Source organism: Uloborus diversus, chromosome 1 (assembly GCF_026930045.1).
Source record: "Uloborus diversus isolate 005 chromosome 1, Udiv.v.3.1, whole genome shotgun sequence".
NCBI lineage: Eukaryota > Metazoa > Arthropoda > Arachnida > Araneae > Uloboridae > Uloborus > Uloborus diversus.
In genome coordinates, this window is record NC_072731.1 from 246,748,552 (window position 1) to 246,766,988 (window position 18,437).

General features: G+C 31.6%; 1 protein-coding gene across 1 annotated transcript in view; it reads right to left on the bottom strand.

Annotated features, from left to right (window-relative positions):
- LOC129219775 (dynein axonemal heavy chain 8-like) overlaps window positions 1-18,437 on the bottom strand; it is a 189,951-nt gene that overhangs the window by 125,599 nt on the left and 45,915 nt on the right. The window contains exons 16-23 of the mRNA XM_054854077.1: window positions 16,347-16,517; window positions 15,254-15,402; window positions 11,837-11,933; window positions 8,683-8,791; window positions 6,494-6,696; window positions 4,299-4,425; window positions 2,690-2,925; window positions 175-279 (exon numbers count right to left, since the gene is read on the bottom strand). Of these exons, the coding sequence (XP_054710052.1) occupies window positions 175-279; window positions 2,690-2,925; window positions 4,299-4,425; window positions 6,494-6,696; window positions 8,683-8,791; window positions 11,837-11,933; window positions 15,254-15,402; window positions 16,347-16,517 (1,197 nt within the window). The remainder of the gene's footprint in view (window positions 1-174; window positions 280-2,689; window positions 2,926-4,298; window positions 4,426-6,493; window positions 6,697-8,682; window positions 8,792-11,836; window positions 11,934-15,253; window positions 15,403-16,346; window positions 16,518-18,437) is intronic.

Genomic DNA, 18,437 nt, shown 5'->3' on the forward strand with positions numbered 1-18,437 from the left:
TTAATAGAAAAACCCATTATTTATAAGTTTTGTTTTTTACTTCAGCCAAGTAACAAATTAATAGATCAAATCTAACATTTTGATTAAGTACTTTCATAGGTTAGATAATTTCCAGTTATTTGTTTGAACATAATATAAACATGTGGAACAAATGGCAACACATTTTATACATACAGCTTTCCGTTTTAAAGCAGCAAATAAGTCTGGCAAGTTTTTTGATCTTTTAACTTCATCCATATCCACTGGAAATTTAAACTTCAGCAATAATTGGTAAGCATCCTATAATTTTTAAAAAACTAATAAGACTTCAATGGCTTTAAAGAATCAAAGGTAATTAAAGAAAAGGAAATAATGAGGCATGAAAGCACAATATTTTGTTGTTTTTATGCACTTCAGAAACTTTTGTAAAAAATTTCTTGCAATATGAAAGCAAGATGGCTGCAGAAGACTTTGTTATGAAAGAAATCATTTTGAAAAAATACTGTGCAAAATCTAAGTGGTGAAAAGCAAATATAAAAATTAGCACTAAAACAGAACATTTAATTGAATGAAACTCAAGGACTAATATACATTTTTTTTTTTTTTGACCAGTCCATTTTGATCATTTTTGGAAAATGTTTGTCTGTGTGTGTCTGTCACGTATGTGTGTGACCAGTTTTTTGTGGCCACTCGACAGCAAAAACTACCACAAACAGAACGAAATTTGGTACACATATGTGCCCCTATGTGAACTTGTGGCCTTCGGTTTTTGGCACGAATTCCTCCGAAAGGGTGGAGCAATGGGACGTTTCTTGAGTTATGCGTGTCTGCTATTCCCCAAGAAGTAACTGGCGGAATCAAACAAAATTTGGTCCATATGCTGCCCTTAACAGGTACAAGTGCTGATTCAATTTTGGTGTCAATAGCTCAAACCGGGAGTTGAGCTAGCTGGAATGTTTTTTGTCGTCAATCACAAAATTTTATCGACAAGTAGCCCTTAGAGGGTATAAAAGCTGGTTCTATTTTGGCGTCAACAGCTGAAAAGGGGTGAAGCAATCAAACATTCTTTTTTTTTCCATTGTGAGTGCCACATCTCAAGAAGTAGTGCAACGTTCTGGATGAGATTTGGAATAAATGTGAATGCATATGTCAACAGGGGTTGGTTCAGTTTTGGCACCAATCATCCAATAGAGGGGGGGGGGCTGTTTTTTTTTTTGTGTGAATAAAAATAGCTTTATAATTGCAACAATAAGAAAGATAAATCATAACAGACTGTTGTGTGCATATTTTGAGTGATTTTAATTGTTGGAAAATGACCAGAAACTCGCGATGATTTAAACTTTTTAACTGTTGTCATCTTGTGTTTGTTAACAAATAAATGTTTGTAATTATTTTAAGGAAGGCTTTTAAAATAATTTTCGATTTTCAGTCTTTGCTTTACTTTTGAGATACATGGGGAATTGGAATGAGCGTCAAGTTTTGGCCTGTGATTTTGTTTGTTGGGAATATTGCTTCCTCGTCAAGCATGGGGAGGGATTAGAGTTCTAAGAAAGATACAGAAGAAAGTTTCGTGATGGCCACAACATACTAGTTATAGATGGTATAAGCGATAAGCTTTCTGAAAACATCCATATTTTTGAAAATAACGTTAAAGTTAAGAGATTATTAACTATGAAAAACAAATAATAGAGGTTAAAGAGGATATAGATAAGATTGCCAAATGGGCAGTTAAGTGGGGTAAGGTGTTCAATGCTAGAAAATCGCAAGTGCTTCATTTAGGCCATGCAAAGGAGAGTTTTAAGCAAAGGAAAGTCAGAAGGGACATGATACAGTTATTTAAGTCTATTAAAAGGGAAGATGCTCATGGGCTAAATTTATGCACTGATAGCAAAACCAGGAGTCAGTTTTAAGCTTTACTGAAAATAAGGAAATATTACTTCAATATGGTAGAAAGTAGTTATTACTTGCAGTGGGATGAATAGTTTCGGGAGAGTTCTTGATTCTCATAGGGGACTAAAATTGATTGAAACCAGTCAAGCCGGGCCCAAAGCCTGTTGCTGGTCATCACATTTGTATTTAAAAGGAAAAAAAAAACACCAGAAAAATACTAAGAGTCACAGCGTAATTAAAAGACTAGGTAAAAATATGAAATTCTTCTTCTAAATAATCTAAATATAATCAGGTCATTAAAAACTAGTTATTTTCATCGCATTTACAAGCTGACTGGACAATAAAATCAAGCAATGAGATAATTATAACAATTTTGAATGCAAAACAAAAGCTCTAAGAAGCATTGACATTTTTGACAAGATAAGAAAAGGCACTTATTTTAATTCCAAAACATAATATAGATATTTTAAAGTAAAGCTTCATTCCATGCTACACCATCAACCCCATGTGAATATATTGCAATAATAAGGCAAGTAGTGAGGGAAAAAAAGCAAAGCATTGCTCAGCATGAACATCTAAATCTGAAATAAATTTCTTAGCTTACTTTTATAAAATGGAACAACTATATAGCGACATCTTGTTAAAACAAACTGCACCGGACAGAAAATTTTGTTTGCTGGAATTTCAGCAATGTGATGATGGTACCGAAAATCCATTTAGTTGAACCGGGGAGTTAGTTGTATTGGTATTCATTGTAATGGAATTTCATTGTAGTGATAGTAACAATTTATTTAAAAAATACATCAGCTAAATTTCGTACCTGCAAAGGTTCAAATTCCATATCAAAATCAATATCATTTTCCTGAATCTCTTCAAAACAATTCATAGCTCGCTGTACATCTTGTAGTTCAACAACAGGAAGACTTAGCTTTTTATCTTTGTCATCAATAAAGTCTGAAATTTTAGTCATGATGTTGAGGTACTTTTGATTAATGTAGCTTCCATACAGAGAAAACCATTGACGTACTTCTTTTAATATAGTCTTTTTCATTTCCCCTGTGTATAAACAAAATTAAATGAATCAAAGAAAATAAAGTGTCAATATTTGACTCTAAATTTCTTAATTTTGCTGGTTCCAGTGCACAAAAATGCACATTATCCAGACACGAATTGACCGGATGATCAACGACCATATGGCACTTTTTTTTTTGCTTCTTTTAACTTTTGCTGCCTTCTCCAAAAAAAAAAAAAGAGAGTTTTAAATACAAACTGCATAATATACTGCTATGGGCAGTACATTACACAAGTTGAGTATCACATGCATTATATCACACAAGGGGCATTTGTCATCTGTTGTATGTTAGCTTTATTGTATACGCTTGCTTATTTGGTTTCCGTTGAAAAAAGGTGCAAAAAAAGTCTCATTTCAACATTTCCCTATTCTTAGTATTGAATCCAACACACATTTCTTCAAATATCCCTCCAGAATTTTTTTAAAAAAGAGGTCCGATCATCCAGATTTTTCGTTAACCCGATCTGCTTTTGCCCCGACCAGTTGGAATAATCAGTGCTCTACTGTACTTAATGACAATTCACATATGATGAGAAAATAATTATTCTAAATCAAACTTTTCTCTTTCTATCAACTCTTTTCCCACAATAAGAGCTATTCAAATACAATGTTTAAAAAAACAAAAAACTCAGCAAATAAATTAAACCAAGAAAATTTCAGTGTTTAAAAAAAAATAATTGTTCAAATTTCAACTAAATGATGCAAAGTTTGAGCTTGGTAATTACACATTTATTGTTTAAATTGAAAACACCAAGAAAAAATAAGCACTCAAAACTAAAAATACAGAGAGTTTAAAAATAAACAAGAACACTTTTCTAATAGCTTGTGATTAGGTTGTTCAAAGTAGTACTGTACATTAGAAGAAAATAGTGTTTTTTTTTTTTTTTTTTTTAACTTGGCAAGCTTTTTAGCAAACTCAGGAATAAATCTAAATTGTATCAAAATTTGCTATGAGAAATTAACTGAGCTTAATATCAATTGATCAATGTTCATCTCAAAAATGGCTGCATTTAGACAGAGTGGTAACCTCATTGGATAGCATCATTTTCCAAAACTTCAGCATGTATATAGCAATTTTTAAATTCACTTTTTCTATGATAATGAATAATTAATTATTTTTCTTTGGTAAAGCTTTAGAAACTAATGTAAACTTCATCACAATAATGAAATTTACTTTAGTATTTGAAACACATAATGCTGTTGAACTAAAAGCTCTTAATGTAAAATAATGCAAATATATAAATGACTCTGAAAAAAAAAAGTTGCAGAAAACTTAAGCTTTGAAATTACTTCAGTTTATTTAAATTCAAGTCGAATAATTAACAATAATAATAAACTTTAGTAAAGTATGTATTACCAGTCAGAATCTCAATTCCCGGCACAATATAAGAGTAAGGGATAGATGAAATATTGTTTTCAATATCTTTGTAATACTCAAGCTTGCATTTTAAATCATAAATCAATGGATTTTGCTTCATATAATCCTGAAATAAATGAAAAAACAAAATAAAGCATGATAACTGTAATAAAATTGGGAATATTTTTCATACTCTGTCAAGAAGGGTGGAACAGAAAGCCTAACTGAAAGCAAAAATAAGCTTAGTTGTTGCCAAAGGCAACTTAACTGGGCAGTATTCAAGAACATAACTGAGGCAAAGTGTTTGAAGTGTGCACTTTTTGCAATGTGTTTTAGTGGAAACAGAATAATTTACAGCCGTAAAAATATCCATACATACATTTTGTTCTTTGCTGATGCAGCCAAAATGAAACAATTAAAGCCAGAAATATAGCAACTGAACAATTATCACTCAACTATTGACTATGCACAAGTCGATGCAAACACCACAGAATACCATTTTAGAGATAGGACTAAGGGAGACTTTTGGCTATGATGGTTTTTGGCGACCTGACGAAGCTTGAGCAGTTACGGAAAGGCACCAGAAAAACATTGAACATGCCATTAAAATGTAAAAGAAATGCCAATTGGGTTGTGCCCATGTTACGGTTCCACGTTATGATAATTTTGTAATTTACTTGTCCATCTTATGATAATTTTGTAATTTACTTGCCCATCTTATGATAATTTTGTTCTTAAAATTGGAATAGAAAAAGAACCACATCAAATTTTCGAAAAATCACTTCGAGGTGCACCCTCATGCTATAAACTAACTTTGTGCCAAATTTCATGAAAATTGGCTGAACGGTCAAGGCCCTATGTGCGTCACAGAGATCCGGACAGAGAGACTTTCAGCTTTATTATTAGTAAAGAAAAATCATAAACTTGTTATGTAAACCAACAAAAATAAGCGATTAAATAATAAATTTTAAATATCATTTAAAAATAATAGCATAAAAATACATTCACTGCATTAGCAACTGCTCAAAATTACTTCAATATATGATTTAAAAAAAAAATAGAGAGAGTTTTCTAAAACTTGGGAACTTTAATGAAAGACCTAATCAACCCATAATCTAACATAGTGTAATATTAATGCTTACAGATAAACTGAACTAAGTAAAACAATTTATTTCCCGAACATTTACAAAAGCCCTCAGCCAATAATGTTTTGGTGCTCTTCACACTTGTGATATTGTAAATTTGTTACTGTACGACACAGTTGCACGTGAAACTTCATAACCCTTGGAATTTCTAGGGTCAACTAAAATATTTTTAAGATCATTTTTTATGCTTTAGTCTTTGAGTTTAGTTGCATTGACAGACTATTATTTTGACAATTTCTCAACTGTTTACTTCAATAATTACAAAATGAAAATTTCCTTAAACTCATATCAACAGCAACTTAAAAGTAAAGAATTACAATGCTGGGAGAAAACAGAGAGATCTGATCACGAAACAAAAATTATAAAGTGCAAAAAATTATAATTTTTTAAAATGTAAGAACATACTCGTTACAAATCTTATGAAAGTATAGAAGTAAATTTACATTACAAATGACACAGAATGAAAATTTATTTGCAAAAAAAGGAGATATTATAGCTAGTTGTTAAATTGTCTATTAGCAATCAGGCTTTTCAGCTCACACTCCAACGTGTCTGACAAAGTTGAACCTAAAAGAGCGTCTGCCTATTAAAAGTCAGCATAATCGAGTTGAGTAACTGCTGATATTCAGTTAGAAGAAAACCTCTCATAATTTTGAATAACTAGTAAAATGAAGAAATATAGTGGAGTTTTGTTCCTAAACATTTTAAGTTGTAACCCTACTAAGCAAAAAAAAAGAGATGGTCCTCGAAACATTTATGCTTTTTTTCCCCACTGTAAAAACCCAGATAATGAAATTTTCTACTATTTGTTCCTCTCATTTGTATTTTTGGCGAAAAAAAATAAATATTTTGAGTTTTAGCGTTACATACGGGACATTTCATAGCTAAATACAGAGGAATAACCCTAGAATGATATTTGTATCAGAATATGAAACCTTGATTCATTCATATTTAATCTCAAGATGTCTCTGTTGTTGCTTGCATAATTCTAGAAAAGAAAGAAAGAAAAATTAAAATAAAGAACAATATAGAAGTCAATTCTTTGCATACTTGAATCTGTTTGTCCTTATCCTCAGCCCAAATGTCTTTGTAAACCATGAATATATTAAAAACTTCAGTAATTATGGGCTGAATGCTTCTTGCAGCTGTATCTAAGAAAGCAACTAATCTTTGTACATCTGAAACGTCCATAACTCGTTTCTGAAATGTCATTTCAACTTCACCAGGTTGTAGTGGCTTTGGAGGTCTCTTTTCTGGAGAGAAAAATCATAAAACAAACATTTATTGTTTTTTCCCACAACAGTTTATAAAAATTAATGAAGGTAATAATTTGCACACATAATAGATGATTTCAGTGGAAAAGTTACATTCAATTGAAATACACTCAAGCATACACACACATATATATATAGGGTGTTCTCTTTTAACCTGCAAGATCTTTATTTTTGCAACCGTTAGTCTTAGATGTATACTTCCAATTGCAAAAATGTTCAAAATCAGATGCAGTGTTAAGATATTGAAAGTGTGAAATGAAAATAAAAATAAGTAAAAAAACACAAAATACAATACACAGACATTTAAAAAAAAGTTTCATTACTGAATATAATACTTTTCCAACCTTGTTGCCCCTGACCTTGTTGCTCCAGGAGAGTCATGCATGTTTCTGCTTCATGTTTATCATTTGCCTTACTTCGTAGATTGGCAATTAAAACTGTAGTTTATGCAACCGTCCTAGTGTAGTTGGCGTGGACACGATAACTTTAGATTCTTCTCAACACTTATGGACGTAAAACGCATTTTTCAACAATTATTTTGGACGATTTACTTGAATTTGGGTTCATCTCTGCCATGTGTTACAATTTTTCTACCTTGTTTACTTTGGTTACTTTTTAGTTGGTCAGTCCTTCTATATTCCTTTAAAATCTTACAAACCATAGATTGTAAAACGCTCATTTGAATTGAGTTAGATAGTTTTTTTTTTCTAACTTTAAGCAATGATACAGCACATAACTTCGTTTTTTCTCCTATTTATCACCTTGATGACCCATTTTGAGCCATTAAAAGCTCTTAAAAAGGCATAAAATTATTCTGGCGCCAAGTTCCATACTTGTGACAAACTATCGGTTAACAGGTATGCAAATATTTTTGCTACTTTTTAAAATTCACATTGAATGAATAGATTATTCTAATTCTTAGACCCATGTAAAAAATTAGTATAATTTACCAATGTGTTAATGATCCATAAGTTGTTAGAATACTATCTGAAAAGTTGTTTAAATTGATTTACCTATTCATGAATAACGTGTTTTACTCTTTTTAATTTGCACGCGTTCATTTTTTCCGACTCAGGGACAAGTTTTTCCAAACAGTTCTGATATTCTATTATTTTGAATTTGGGTTGTAATATGTTTGTGTGCAATGAGACATCAAAACCAGTATTGCTAAATGTAATCATTTTATTTGCATGCAATCTGAAAGTTTTGTGGCTGCTTTGGACTTGGGGAAAAAAATATACTTGATGTAATGTATGTAGGTTATTCCAAAGAAAAAGTTTACAAGCAGAAGCATTTGAAACATAAACATTGTGGAGTGAATATTTCCACCCAGAGTGGTTGACAGTTGGCGCTATTTGTCCTACAGCAGTTTGACGATTCTTATGGGCCAAGAATGTGGCCGCATCTGAAATTCACAAATTGTTGAGGTATACGGGGACAAAGCAATGAGTAGACAACAAGTAGCATATTCTTGTTGTTCTTATCAAGCGGGCAGGGAGCAAGTGGAAAACCGCAATATGGAAGGTTCAAGTGGGAGCTCTGGAATAACCCCCCATACAGCCCCGACTTGGCTACCAGTGACTATGTCCTTTTTCCGAACTTGAAGCGAAACTTATCCGGAACATGGTTTACTACCGACGATGCAGCTGCCGAGAAATGGTTCAAGGAGCAGGGCCCGGATTAATACCAAACCAGAATAAATATGTTGGTCGAACGTTCTGACAAATGCCTAAACAGGTTTGGCGATTATGTGGAAAAGTGAAGGCCAGATGCATCTCTTGATTTCCATTTGTATCTTATTTCTATTGTTAATAAATACATTTTCATTTGCCTGGTAAACTTTTTTTTGGATCACCCCTCGTACTTTTGGAAAAAAATATTAATATAAAAGCTACATGCAAATGAAGCAAAGAAAAACAAAAGTAAGGGGAAAAAGCCATAATTTCAAACATGTAAATAAAATACTTTTGATTGCTTCATCTCTTTGCAACGTCACTTTGTCAATTGTTTTTCGAATGATGGCAACAGCATCGTTGAGAGCTCTTTGGATAGAATCAATGCTTGGATTAATAGTCTAATAAAGAGAGAAAAAACATTAAAAATTCCTTTCATTTAAAATTTAAAAATGCATTTTCTCCAAAAAAAAAAAAGAAAATTTTCAACTTATTTGAGTTTATGTTATGAGCATTAGAATTACATAACAGCATACTTGAACTTGAAGTTTTAGTTAGTCTAGAGCAGGGGTTTTAAACCTGTGGGTTGTAACCCCAAATGGGGTTGTAAAGCATTTCTTAAGGGGTCGTGACATACAGTTACTTTCAAAATGAATACCATTACAGTTTTAAAACTATTACATTAGAAACAAATAGCAGCATTTTTATTTCCCTTTGTAGTGATGTTAAAATTGCGAATCATTTTATTGATAAAAGTGTATTGGGCAAGTATGGCTTTCTTTTTTCTTTAAATTGTCTTTCCACTCCTATTTCTTGAAAAAAAAAAGTATTTGTTATGTGTCACTTTTTGTTAGCTTAAAAAAGAACTTTTTTTAATGATTTGTCCTTACAACTTATGTTAAATCGAAAATCAATATTTAAATGCAAAGAATTTCGAAAGTGTTGAAATAATGCAATAAAGTATAGTAGCTATCTTTTTCTGATTTCTAAAATCATTGCTTTACTGCTCATATATGTGCCAAGCATCTTGAATTAATATGTAATACATGTGCAATGTATGCATTTATAAGAGTACACATTTTGGGTTGAGGGCTTCTTAATTGAAAAAAAAGAGGGTCGCAATGTGCAAAAGGTTGGAAACCGTTGGTCTAGACTAACTGATTATTAGATCTTTTAAAAGCATTATTATGAAATGAATTTTTGAATTTAACTATCCTGTAAAGTGAGCATTGAATCAACAAAAACTATAATGTATTTTTTAATCTGCTGCATGATCACTCAATACTTCAATAATAAGATTATGTTTTCAGAAGCATAACTAGCTTCGATGATCAGCATCGAAAAACCTATTCATAAGATGACATTCGTAAAAAAAGCGTCCACTGACACTATGAGGTTCCAAGATATAAAAAAAGATGTAATTATAAAACACTGCATCCTATAACAGAAAAAGGCTAAATAGAATTTGTATGAATCATACCCAGATAACAAAATTTTGTTAGGAACATTTCTTTTATTAGTAGTTACTACTAGTACAAAAAGGCGCTTCAGTCCACTTTATCTAAACTAATATAAAATTACTTAAGACTTTCAAAGAATGAAAATATACTAACTGGTTTAGGAGTCAATTGAGTATAATGTATTTGCTGGAGTGTGTTTGGAAATATTCATAGATAATCTGAGTCCATTTTGAATATTTTTGGAAAATGTCTGCACGTCTTTTGTGTGTGTCTGTATGAGGGTGACCTTTTTTTCGTGGCTACTCTAGGATAAAACTACTGCATGAAATTGAACAAAATTTGGTTGACATAAGTGCCCTCATGTGAAATGGTGCCTATTAGCTTTTGGCTCCAATTCTTCTAAGGGGGTGGAGCAATCGAATGCCTTTTCTGTTTTGCTTGACTGCAATACCTCAGGAACAAAATTTGGCCCATAGGTTGTCCCTAGAGGGTTACAGATGCTGATTCAATTTTGGCACCAATAGTTCAGGGGTGCAATCAAAATTATTTCTTGTTCATTGTGACTGCTATATCTCAAGAAGTAATGCTACAATTTAAATTAAATTTGGAGTGAAAGTGAAACTGCATAGAAACAGACGCTGATTCAATTTTGGTGTCAATTGCTGTAAGGGAGGCTGATTTTTGCCATCGTTTGCAAATAAGAATAGCTTAATTAATACAACAACAAAAGATAAATCTTATTAAAATGTTTTCCCTTTGTGTGCTAGAGAAAGCATTTCATATGATTTAATTGTTCGCAAATGATTGAGAAAATCTTGATTTAAAATTTCTACCTGTTGACATCTTCAATTTGCTAACAGATAATATGTTTGTCATTAGGTTAAGCAAGGCTTTTAAAACCATTTTTGATTTTCACTTTTTGTTTCTGCTTTTGCAAGGATATTTCAATAATTGGGAAATTGGATGGTTGTCAAATTTTTGCGTGATTGTTATAAAATTTTATTTTGGTCGGTTATGGTAACTCTAAGCAAACAGATAAAGTTGAACTTGTTTATAATGAGCATGATAGGACAGTGATATTTGCTTGTTTTAACAGAGTACTCTTAAAAAACGAGTTAGTGGAAAAAATCATGAAAGTTTTTATAGGTGATTATTACTACTACTATTATTATTATTTCTGGTTGTTTTCCTTTGAACTGCCTTATGGTCTTCATATTATATATATATATATATATATATATATATATATATATATATATATATATATATATATATATATATATATATATATACATATATATATATATATACATATATATATTATATATATATATATATATATACATATATATATATATATATATATATATACATATATATATATATATATATATATATATATATATATATATATATATATATATATACATATATATATATATATATATAATATATATATATATATATATATATATATATATATATATTTATATATATATATATCTTTTTTTTTTGAGAATTCTCTCCTTTTTTTCATCTGCATTATCTTGAATTTGAACTACAATATTCTTGTAAGTATACTTTGAAAATGATAACATTGCTGCCCACAAAAGTAGAATTTCCAAATGCTTCTATACTCCAAAAATTTTGAAAAATAGGTAATAGGTTCAATTCAATAACTCATAACATATATATAGAAACAAGTTTTGTGATGGCCAACAACATACTAGTTTGACTTGAAGTGAAAGATACATTATCATTATTTGTGTTTGTGTGGTAGTTAGAGTTCAGAAAGACTTTTGAAAGACTCAAATACAACTGATTTAGTACAACATTAAAGCGTACACTGATTTCTTTCTTTTTTTTTCTTTGCAAATATACAAATTATATCTTTGGAAAAGCGGAAAAAAACATTCTAAGTTAATAAAGCTTATATACATTTATTCAGAGTTGTAAAGTTTGTTAAGCATGCATAAAATTACATACCAAAACACCTTTATCCACAACCATCCATGTACGAAATAATGGCTCAGTTATTTTAACTTCAGAGCCCTCAGTCTTTTTAATAAAAGGTTTCACTCGGCTAGAATGAAATATTATTTTATAAATAAATCAATATAATTCATATAAAAAACAATTGTAAATAAAAGCAATATTATTTTTGTTGTAAGACTTATATAGTAGGAATTAGGCAGACTTTTGATGTAATACTTCCAACAGAACCAGACAAAATATACAAAAAAAATTATAAGTTTATTGAAAAGCATGAAAGAAGGCCAAATAAAACATGAACACATTGAATGCAAAAACCTGTTACAGTAAAACCCCTCCTAATGGACATCCCTCAACTGCGGACACCCTTCTTATGTGGACATTTTTTAATTCCCCCGATTTCAAGGCAAATAACATTATTAAACCCCTTTCCTGCTGACACCCCCTCTATTAAGGGCAACAAAACAAAAAAAAAAAAAAAAAACTGTCCCGTTAGTGTCTGCATTAGAGGAGTTTTTACTGTATATGGTAATGTAAACTTAGCAATGTTATAGCTAAGTTACCAAGTTTGTGAAAATCTTATGTAGTTAAGATTGCAAACTATAAGCCATAGGTGTACAGAGTTTTCAAAAACTCATTCCCCATAATATGATTATGAAGATATTCAATAAAATATTTAATTGTAGGGGAGGGGTGGGGCAAGATGAGATACTTAACCAAAAAACAGTTGTGGTGGCAAACCAAACTCATAAATAAACTCGAAAACTATGTGTTTATTATCTGTCATGTATTATAAAAGTATAAAATTTAACTCAATATCGTATTTACAACAGAAAAGTTTTGACGCATGTTTTAATTTGATGAGTCAAAATCCCATCTTACCCCACCAGGTGGGGTGAGATGAGATTCGGTGTTTGCATAAGTGGAAAAGATGAATAGCTCTTCATCATCCTCATCTTCCTCTCCAGCACATGAACAATGGGCCTATTTCTTGCATTCACACAGCACCTAATCCATCCTTCTGTCGATTGGGAATATAAATATCCACAATAAAGTAATTCAACATCAGAAGGCTCAGACGATGATGAAGAATCATTTCGCTTCCCTCAGGGGGCTCACCTCCCGTAAGATCAAGGGCACACCCCCCTAAATATTGCGATGGCCCTCCCCCCTAAAAATGAGAAAAATACCCGTCGTCACAGTTGGTGCCACGCCCCCCAGGTGGCATCCCTGGCTTCCCTTTAAGAACAGTTTTTGGTTTTCATTTTTAACTCTTCATTTTTTGTTTTTATCTTTTGGCTGGTCAACTTTCGTTGCAGTACTAGTTGATGGGGTCAATGAAAAATTTCAATTTCCTCGACCTTCTCCTTTTCCTGCTTAAATTTTTCCATTCTCTAATCGTCTTTCTGCTTAGATTTTTTTTTCCATTTTCTTCTCTCGCTGCTTAGATTTTCTATTTTCTACTGTTCTTTTCAGTTTTCACCACAAGAATGTCCTTTCTTTCAGTCCTGAAGAAGGTTTCTTCTTCCAAGAAAAAAACATAGTTTTCATTGAGCCTAAAGTTTTAACTATATTTAAACTCGTGGTTTCTTTATTTGAATACAATTTTTCAGCTGTAGAAAATGTAAGAACACGTCTTTCCAAAGTGCTTTTTTTTAAAAAGCTTCTTTGCTTTTCTATAAAGTGTAGCGGTGGTACATTATAAGCGCGGGATGATTTCTGAAATCCCATTTTTGAACCATTACGGGTTCAATGGCATGTTGCATTGATCCTTGGGATCAAATTCTTCTTCTTTTGGTTGGTTTTCACAATCTAAAGAAATCAGAACAGAATAAAAAACATATTGCAATGTATGTGGGTAAGATGAGATAGTATCCTATCATGTCCCTCTTAAAATATCTCGTCTTGCCCCACTGGCGCCATTTAGTGTGTTCTCTGTCTAATCAAGTTTAAGTTATAAATAAAATTACATTAAATCACAGTAAAAATATCCTTTTGAGTTGTGGATTACGGTTATATGATAGTTAAAAAGTGTAGTAAAATCGTACTCATCAAAATAACACTTGGAAAGATGATCCAACAAAAGAAGAGAATGGCAAAACGCATGAAAATAAAACTTTATGTGTTGCAAAAGCAGCACACAACCTGGTTGATTGGACCAACGTGGTTTCTCCTTCTCCTACCATAATTACTTGACTACTTTTTCGATAGATATCGTCACCCACCTAGTGAGGAGCTTCAGTATTTCCTCTAGCCCCACCCTCCCCTAAATTAGTTAAGATGAAAATTGTCAAGTGTTTTTTTTTCTTTTGAAGCTATAAATTATTTTCTTACAAATTATGATTGAAAAAGTTTTATATCTTACCCAACATGGCGAAATGCAAATGCTAGAGCATCCAGAGACTGATTTATGCATTTTCCTATCATTTTTGCAAGCAAAACTTCAAAGTGTTCTATAAGTTCTTCACAATGTAATTCAAGATCAAATTCTTTTAGAATTGATTCAGATGATTCTAAGGAAACAATTGAAATACAAATAAACTTACTGCTTAAATATTTACAAGCATTTGAGCAAAACGCATAGCTGTTGCTTTATATCACAACTAGTGGTACCCGCACGGCTTTGCCCGTAGCAGAAATTTAAAAGGTCTTTTGGTTTGCCTGTATATTTACAAATAGTGTATGGTGAATTTCTCGCCAATTGGTTTGCCCATGTTGTGATTCACCTTATCATAACTTGGTAATTTACTCGTCCATCTTACAATAATTTTGCTCGGAAAAATGTTTTTAAAATAAAATAGAAAAAGAACAAAATTGAGTTTTCAAAACATCGCTTCAAAGTATATACCCCCATGCTACAAACTAATTCTGTGCCAAATTTCATGAAAATCGGCCAAACAGTCTAGGCGCTATGCGCGTTACAGAGATACAGAGATCCAGATATCCAGACAGAGAGAGAGAGACTTTCAGCTTTATTATAAGTAAAGATTTATGACACATCTTACAGTTGTTTTTTCAATAAGGTATGTTTTTGAATTTATGTGAAATATGTACAATTAATAATAACAATGTACTATGAGTGACAACATATGATTCAAACGAAAGAATTTAATCAAACACAAAAAACACTAGATTATTGCACAAACAATGATAACAATCAAAATAAGACATCTAAATTTCAAATAACTGAATAAAAATTTTTAAATATGATAAAAGTTCAAAATTCACTACAAATAAAAAAGAAGTTTGCACGATAAGTGGTCAACAACAGAATGGTATTATAAACAAAAAGATTAACTTACAGGTCAGAAAATGCCTTTCATTTTAGATAGCAATGAGGGTATATTTTAAATAATGTTGATACGAACAACTTTGTTTTATGGAAAAGAAAAGCTAGATATGTAGTCCTACTCCTCTCCCCTTTTTCTTTTCAAATGAAAAACAGCATCAATTTTGATTTCTGAATTTATTGCCAAGATTGACACCTTATCAGAAAGTACTAAGTTAATTTCTTTGGTGCTTTTAGTGATATAGGACATATTAAGCCTTTTAACAAATTGCTGGATTTTTCAGACTTGTTTCTCTGACATCACCATTCTTACATCATCAGCACTTGGTGTGCTTGGGGGATTAACTCTGGAGGTTCTGTGATCAGCTGACTACCTAACCGAACATCTGCCTTGCACGCCAGAGCCCCTGGTCAGGAAAACTGAGATGGGCACCAGCAGGCCTTGCCCCCCCCCCCCCCCTAGTGCTATTGTGCTACAGGGTTTGGGTTTGGTTTAATATCTTTCACTTTCATAAATTTAAACAACTAAATCATGTCCCCTCTTATTCTCCTTTGCTCCAGGCTGTACATATTAAGCCTTTTAACAAGGAGCTGCTGGATTTTTCTAGACTTGATTCTCTTACAAAAAAGTTTAAAATAACAAAGTTCATATGACATTTAAAGATAAAAAGCAGTAATCTAGATTATTTTTTTAAACTTAAGTTGCTTTTAGCTATTGCATTTTAAGTAGTTAAATAAAAAAGTATAAGCATTTAATAGTAAGTTTAACATATAGAAGTATCAAATGACAAATTAAAAGTAATTTTTTTTTTTTACGCACAGTGGAGTTCAGATGGTCTGAAATGAATTACTGTATTTCAGATTTATTAATTTTCTACATTTGGTGGGTTAAACATGCTTCCTATACTATTAGATATTCAGATTTTTCTAAATTGTCTTTTTAATTTAGAAAACTATGCCTGTTTTTTAAATAAAAAAACATCTGTCATTAAAATATATAAATACCAATTTAAATATTTTTTAATGCTATTTTTTTAATATTCCATTTTGATTATAAAAGTTTAGTTTTAAAAAATGATCTCAATTAAAGAGCATACATTCGCAGAAGTCACACATTTTGTTTTATTGTTTATATTTTGAACAGAAAAGTTTTGAGGAATTAAACAAAGCCTAGCTGAAAACAAATTAGTCAGAAAGATACTATTTACCATCAACAGAAGCCATTGCACCAACAGCTGAAGAATCACCTCCAAATAAATCAGCTTGAGCAATCGCAAGTGAAGAGCGTTTTGCTTCACGGGAGAGAAAAGAAACAAGTTCTTCCACAACTGCGTCATAGCTTTTACACTTAAATGTTAACACTTTTTCACAAGATCTGCAATTTGCCTAAATTTGAAGAAATATTTATAGAACCACGTTAAGAAATAAAGGGTTTGATGCACTACAAATCAAAAACTTAAATAACTACAAGATAATCAGGGAATTTTTAGTTCCAGTTGAGCTTCTTCTTCAATCCTTTTCGATTGGCCATTCGGCCGAAATTGTACCTGACTCAACAGTATAAAATCAAATTTGTCGCTTGACTGAGTTGAAAATGACAAGGAAGTAAATCTTAGATCTATGATGACCAGACTGAATATATTACAGTAGAATCTCAATTAACCTCAGAAGGAACTGAAATCCATTTGGTTAACCCAAAATTCTGGATAAAAGCAGTCCTACTGAACCGGAGTCAGGAGTTAAAGGTTCTTAAAGAATTGGAGCCAGTAATTTTCATTCTGAGTCTGCAAATCTGCCAGGCTACAGAGTCTGACTGATTTTGGGGAAAAGGAGTCAGAGTCCAAGGTCCCCTTAAATTTCAGCAGACAGTCAGTTTCTCTGCTACTCCATAGTCCTGGATAAAAGAGGTACTCAAAGATGACTGTCAGGAGACTGCAGAAACTTTAAGCCTCGTTTAAATCAGTTCACAGTAACAAAATGACTACGTCATTTTTAACACTTTACGACAAAAGATTTTTTTTTTTTGAAGATAGAGCGATTTTTGTATTTTTTATGATTTTTTAAAAACACCTTTATTTTGCATTTTGCCCTGGGTTTAATTTTTTTGGAAACTCATTCCACAAAAAAAGCATTAACGCCTCGTTTCTAAAATTTAAGTGTGTAATGTTTCATCCTCTTCAGAAAAAAAAGTTTTGAAAAATACATATTAGTTTTTTTTAAACTTTTTTTTAAATGCAGAACATCATCATATTTTAACTCATGGGTTGAAAAAAATTCTTTTATGCCGGTGACATCACAACTTGAATTTTGATTCAATATTGAAGCAATGGAATCTTATCCGCTATAATGGTCATCATTATTTTTTACTATTGCATACTTTTATATTTTTTGCTATAAAAATATAGATTCTTATTTTTACATGTCAAAGAAATTTTTCAGTTCTCATTTTTATACATGGTTTTTCCTCCTAAATATTTTATATTTGAAGTGTTTGTTTAAAAAAAATATTTAGATAAGTGAAAAGAATGACTATTCTTTGAATTATGCTAAGCTGTGAGTTTAGACTTGCTTGTTTCTGTTAAAAATGTTCTGAAGCCGTGGCCAGGTTGCCTCTTTCATTGATGCTGAAGACTTTCTTGAGTACTGGAGGGAGCACTGATACTTCTTTTTTTTGGGGGGGGGGGGAGGGGGAGGCTATTTTCATTTTATAAAACATGCAATTTTTGTATGAATTTTTTTTATTAATAGGGAATAAGATTGGCGGTTAGGTAAACAGGTAGATAAGCATAGGTGCAAAAATATAGAGATAGTTATGCATAGATTCTTTAATGTACATAGATAAATATACCTAGATGGACAGGAAGAGATAAAGGAAATGTTTTATTCAAATGAGTATTTATATAGATAGATATGGATTGATGAATACCACCACTAACTTTATTTAAGCAGCCGCCTAAGGCAGCAATCTTATCATTAAAAGGTGAATGACATAAATAGCCAACTGCGCATCTAGACGCTTGTGACTATTATATAATATTAAGTAAACTTTAATTTAAATTGTATTATTCTCATATAAATAATTCGGAACTCCAGCGCTCGAATACGCTATCTTGCGGTGATTTACAAAACTGCAAATGAAACTAAAACATTGCCACGTTGCGTTCCACGTGTGTCTGTTGACGTAAACACAGGCAGTTTGTTCTGAGTATTTATTAACGCAATCGATGCGTCTTAGTTTGCTTTCAGCTACAGAAATTAATTCGTCCCTTAGTAGTATTCTCGAGCTTCTCAAAATAATGTTAGTTT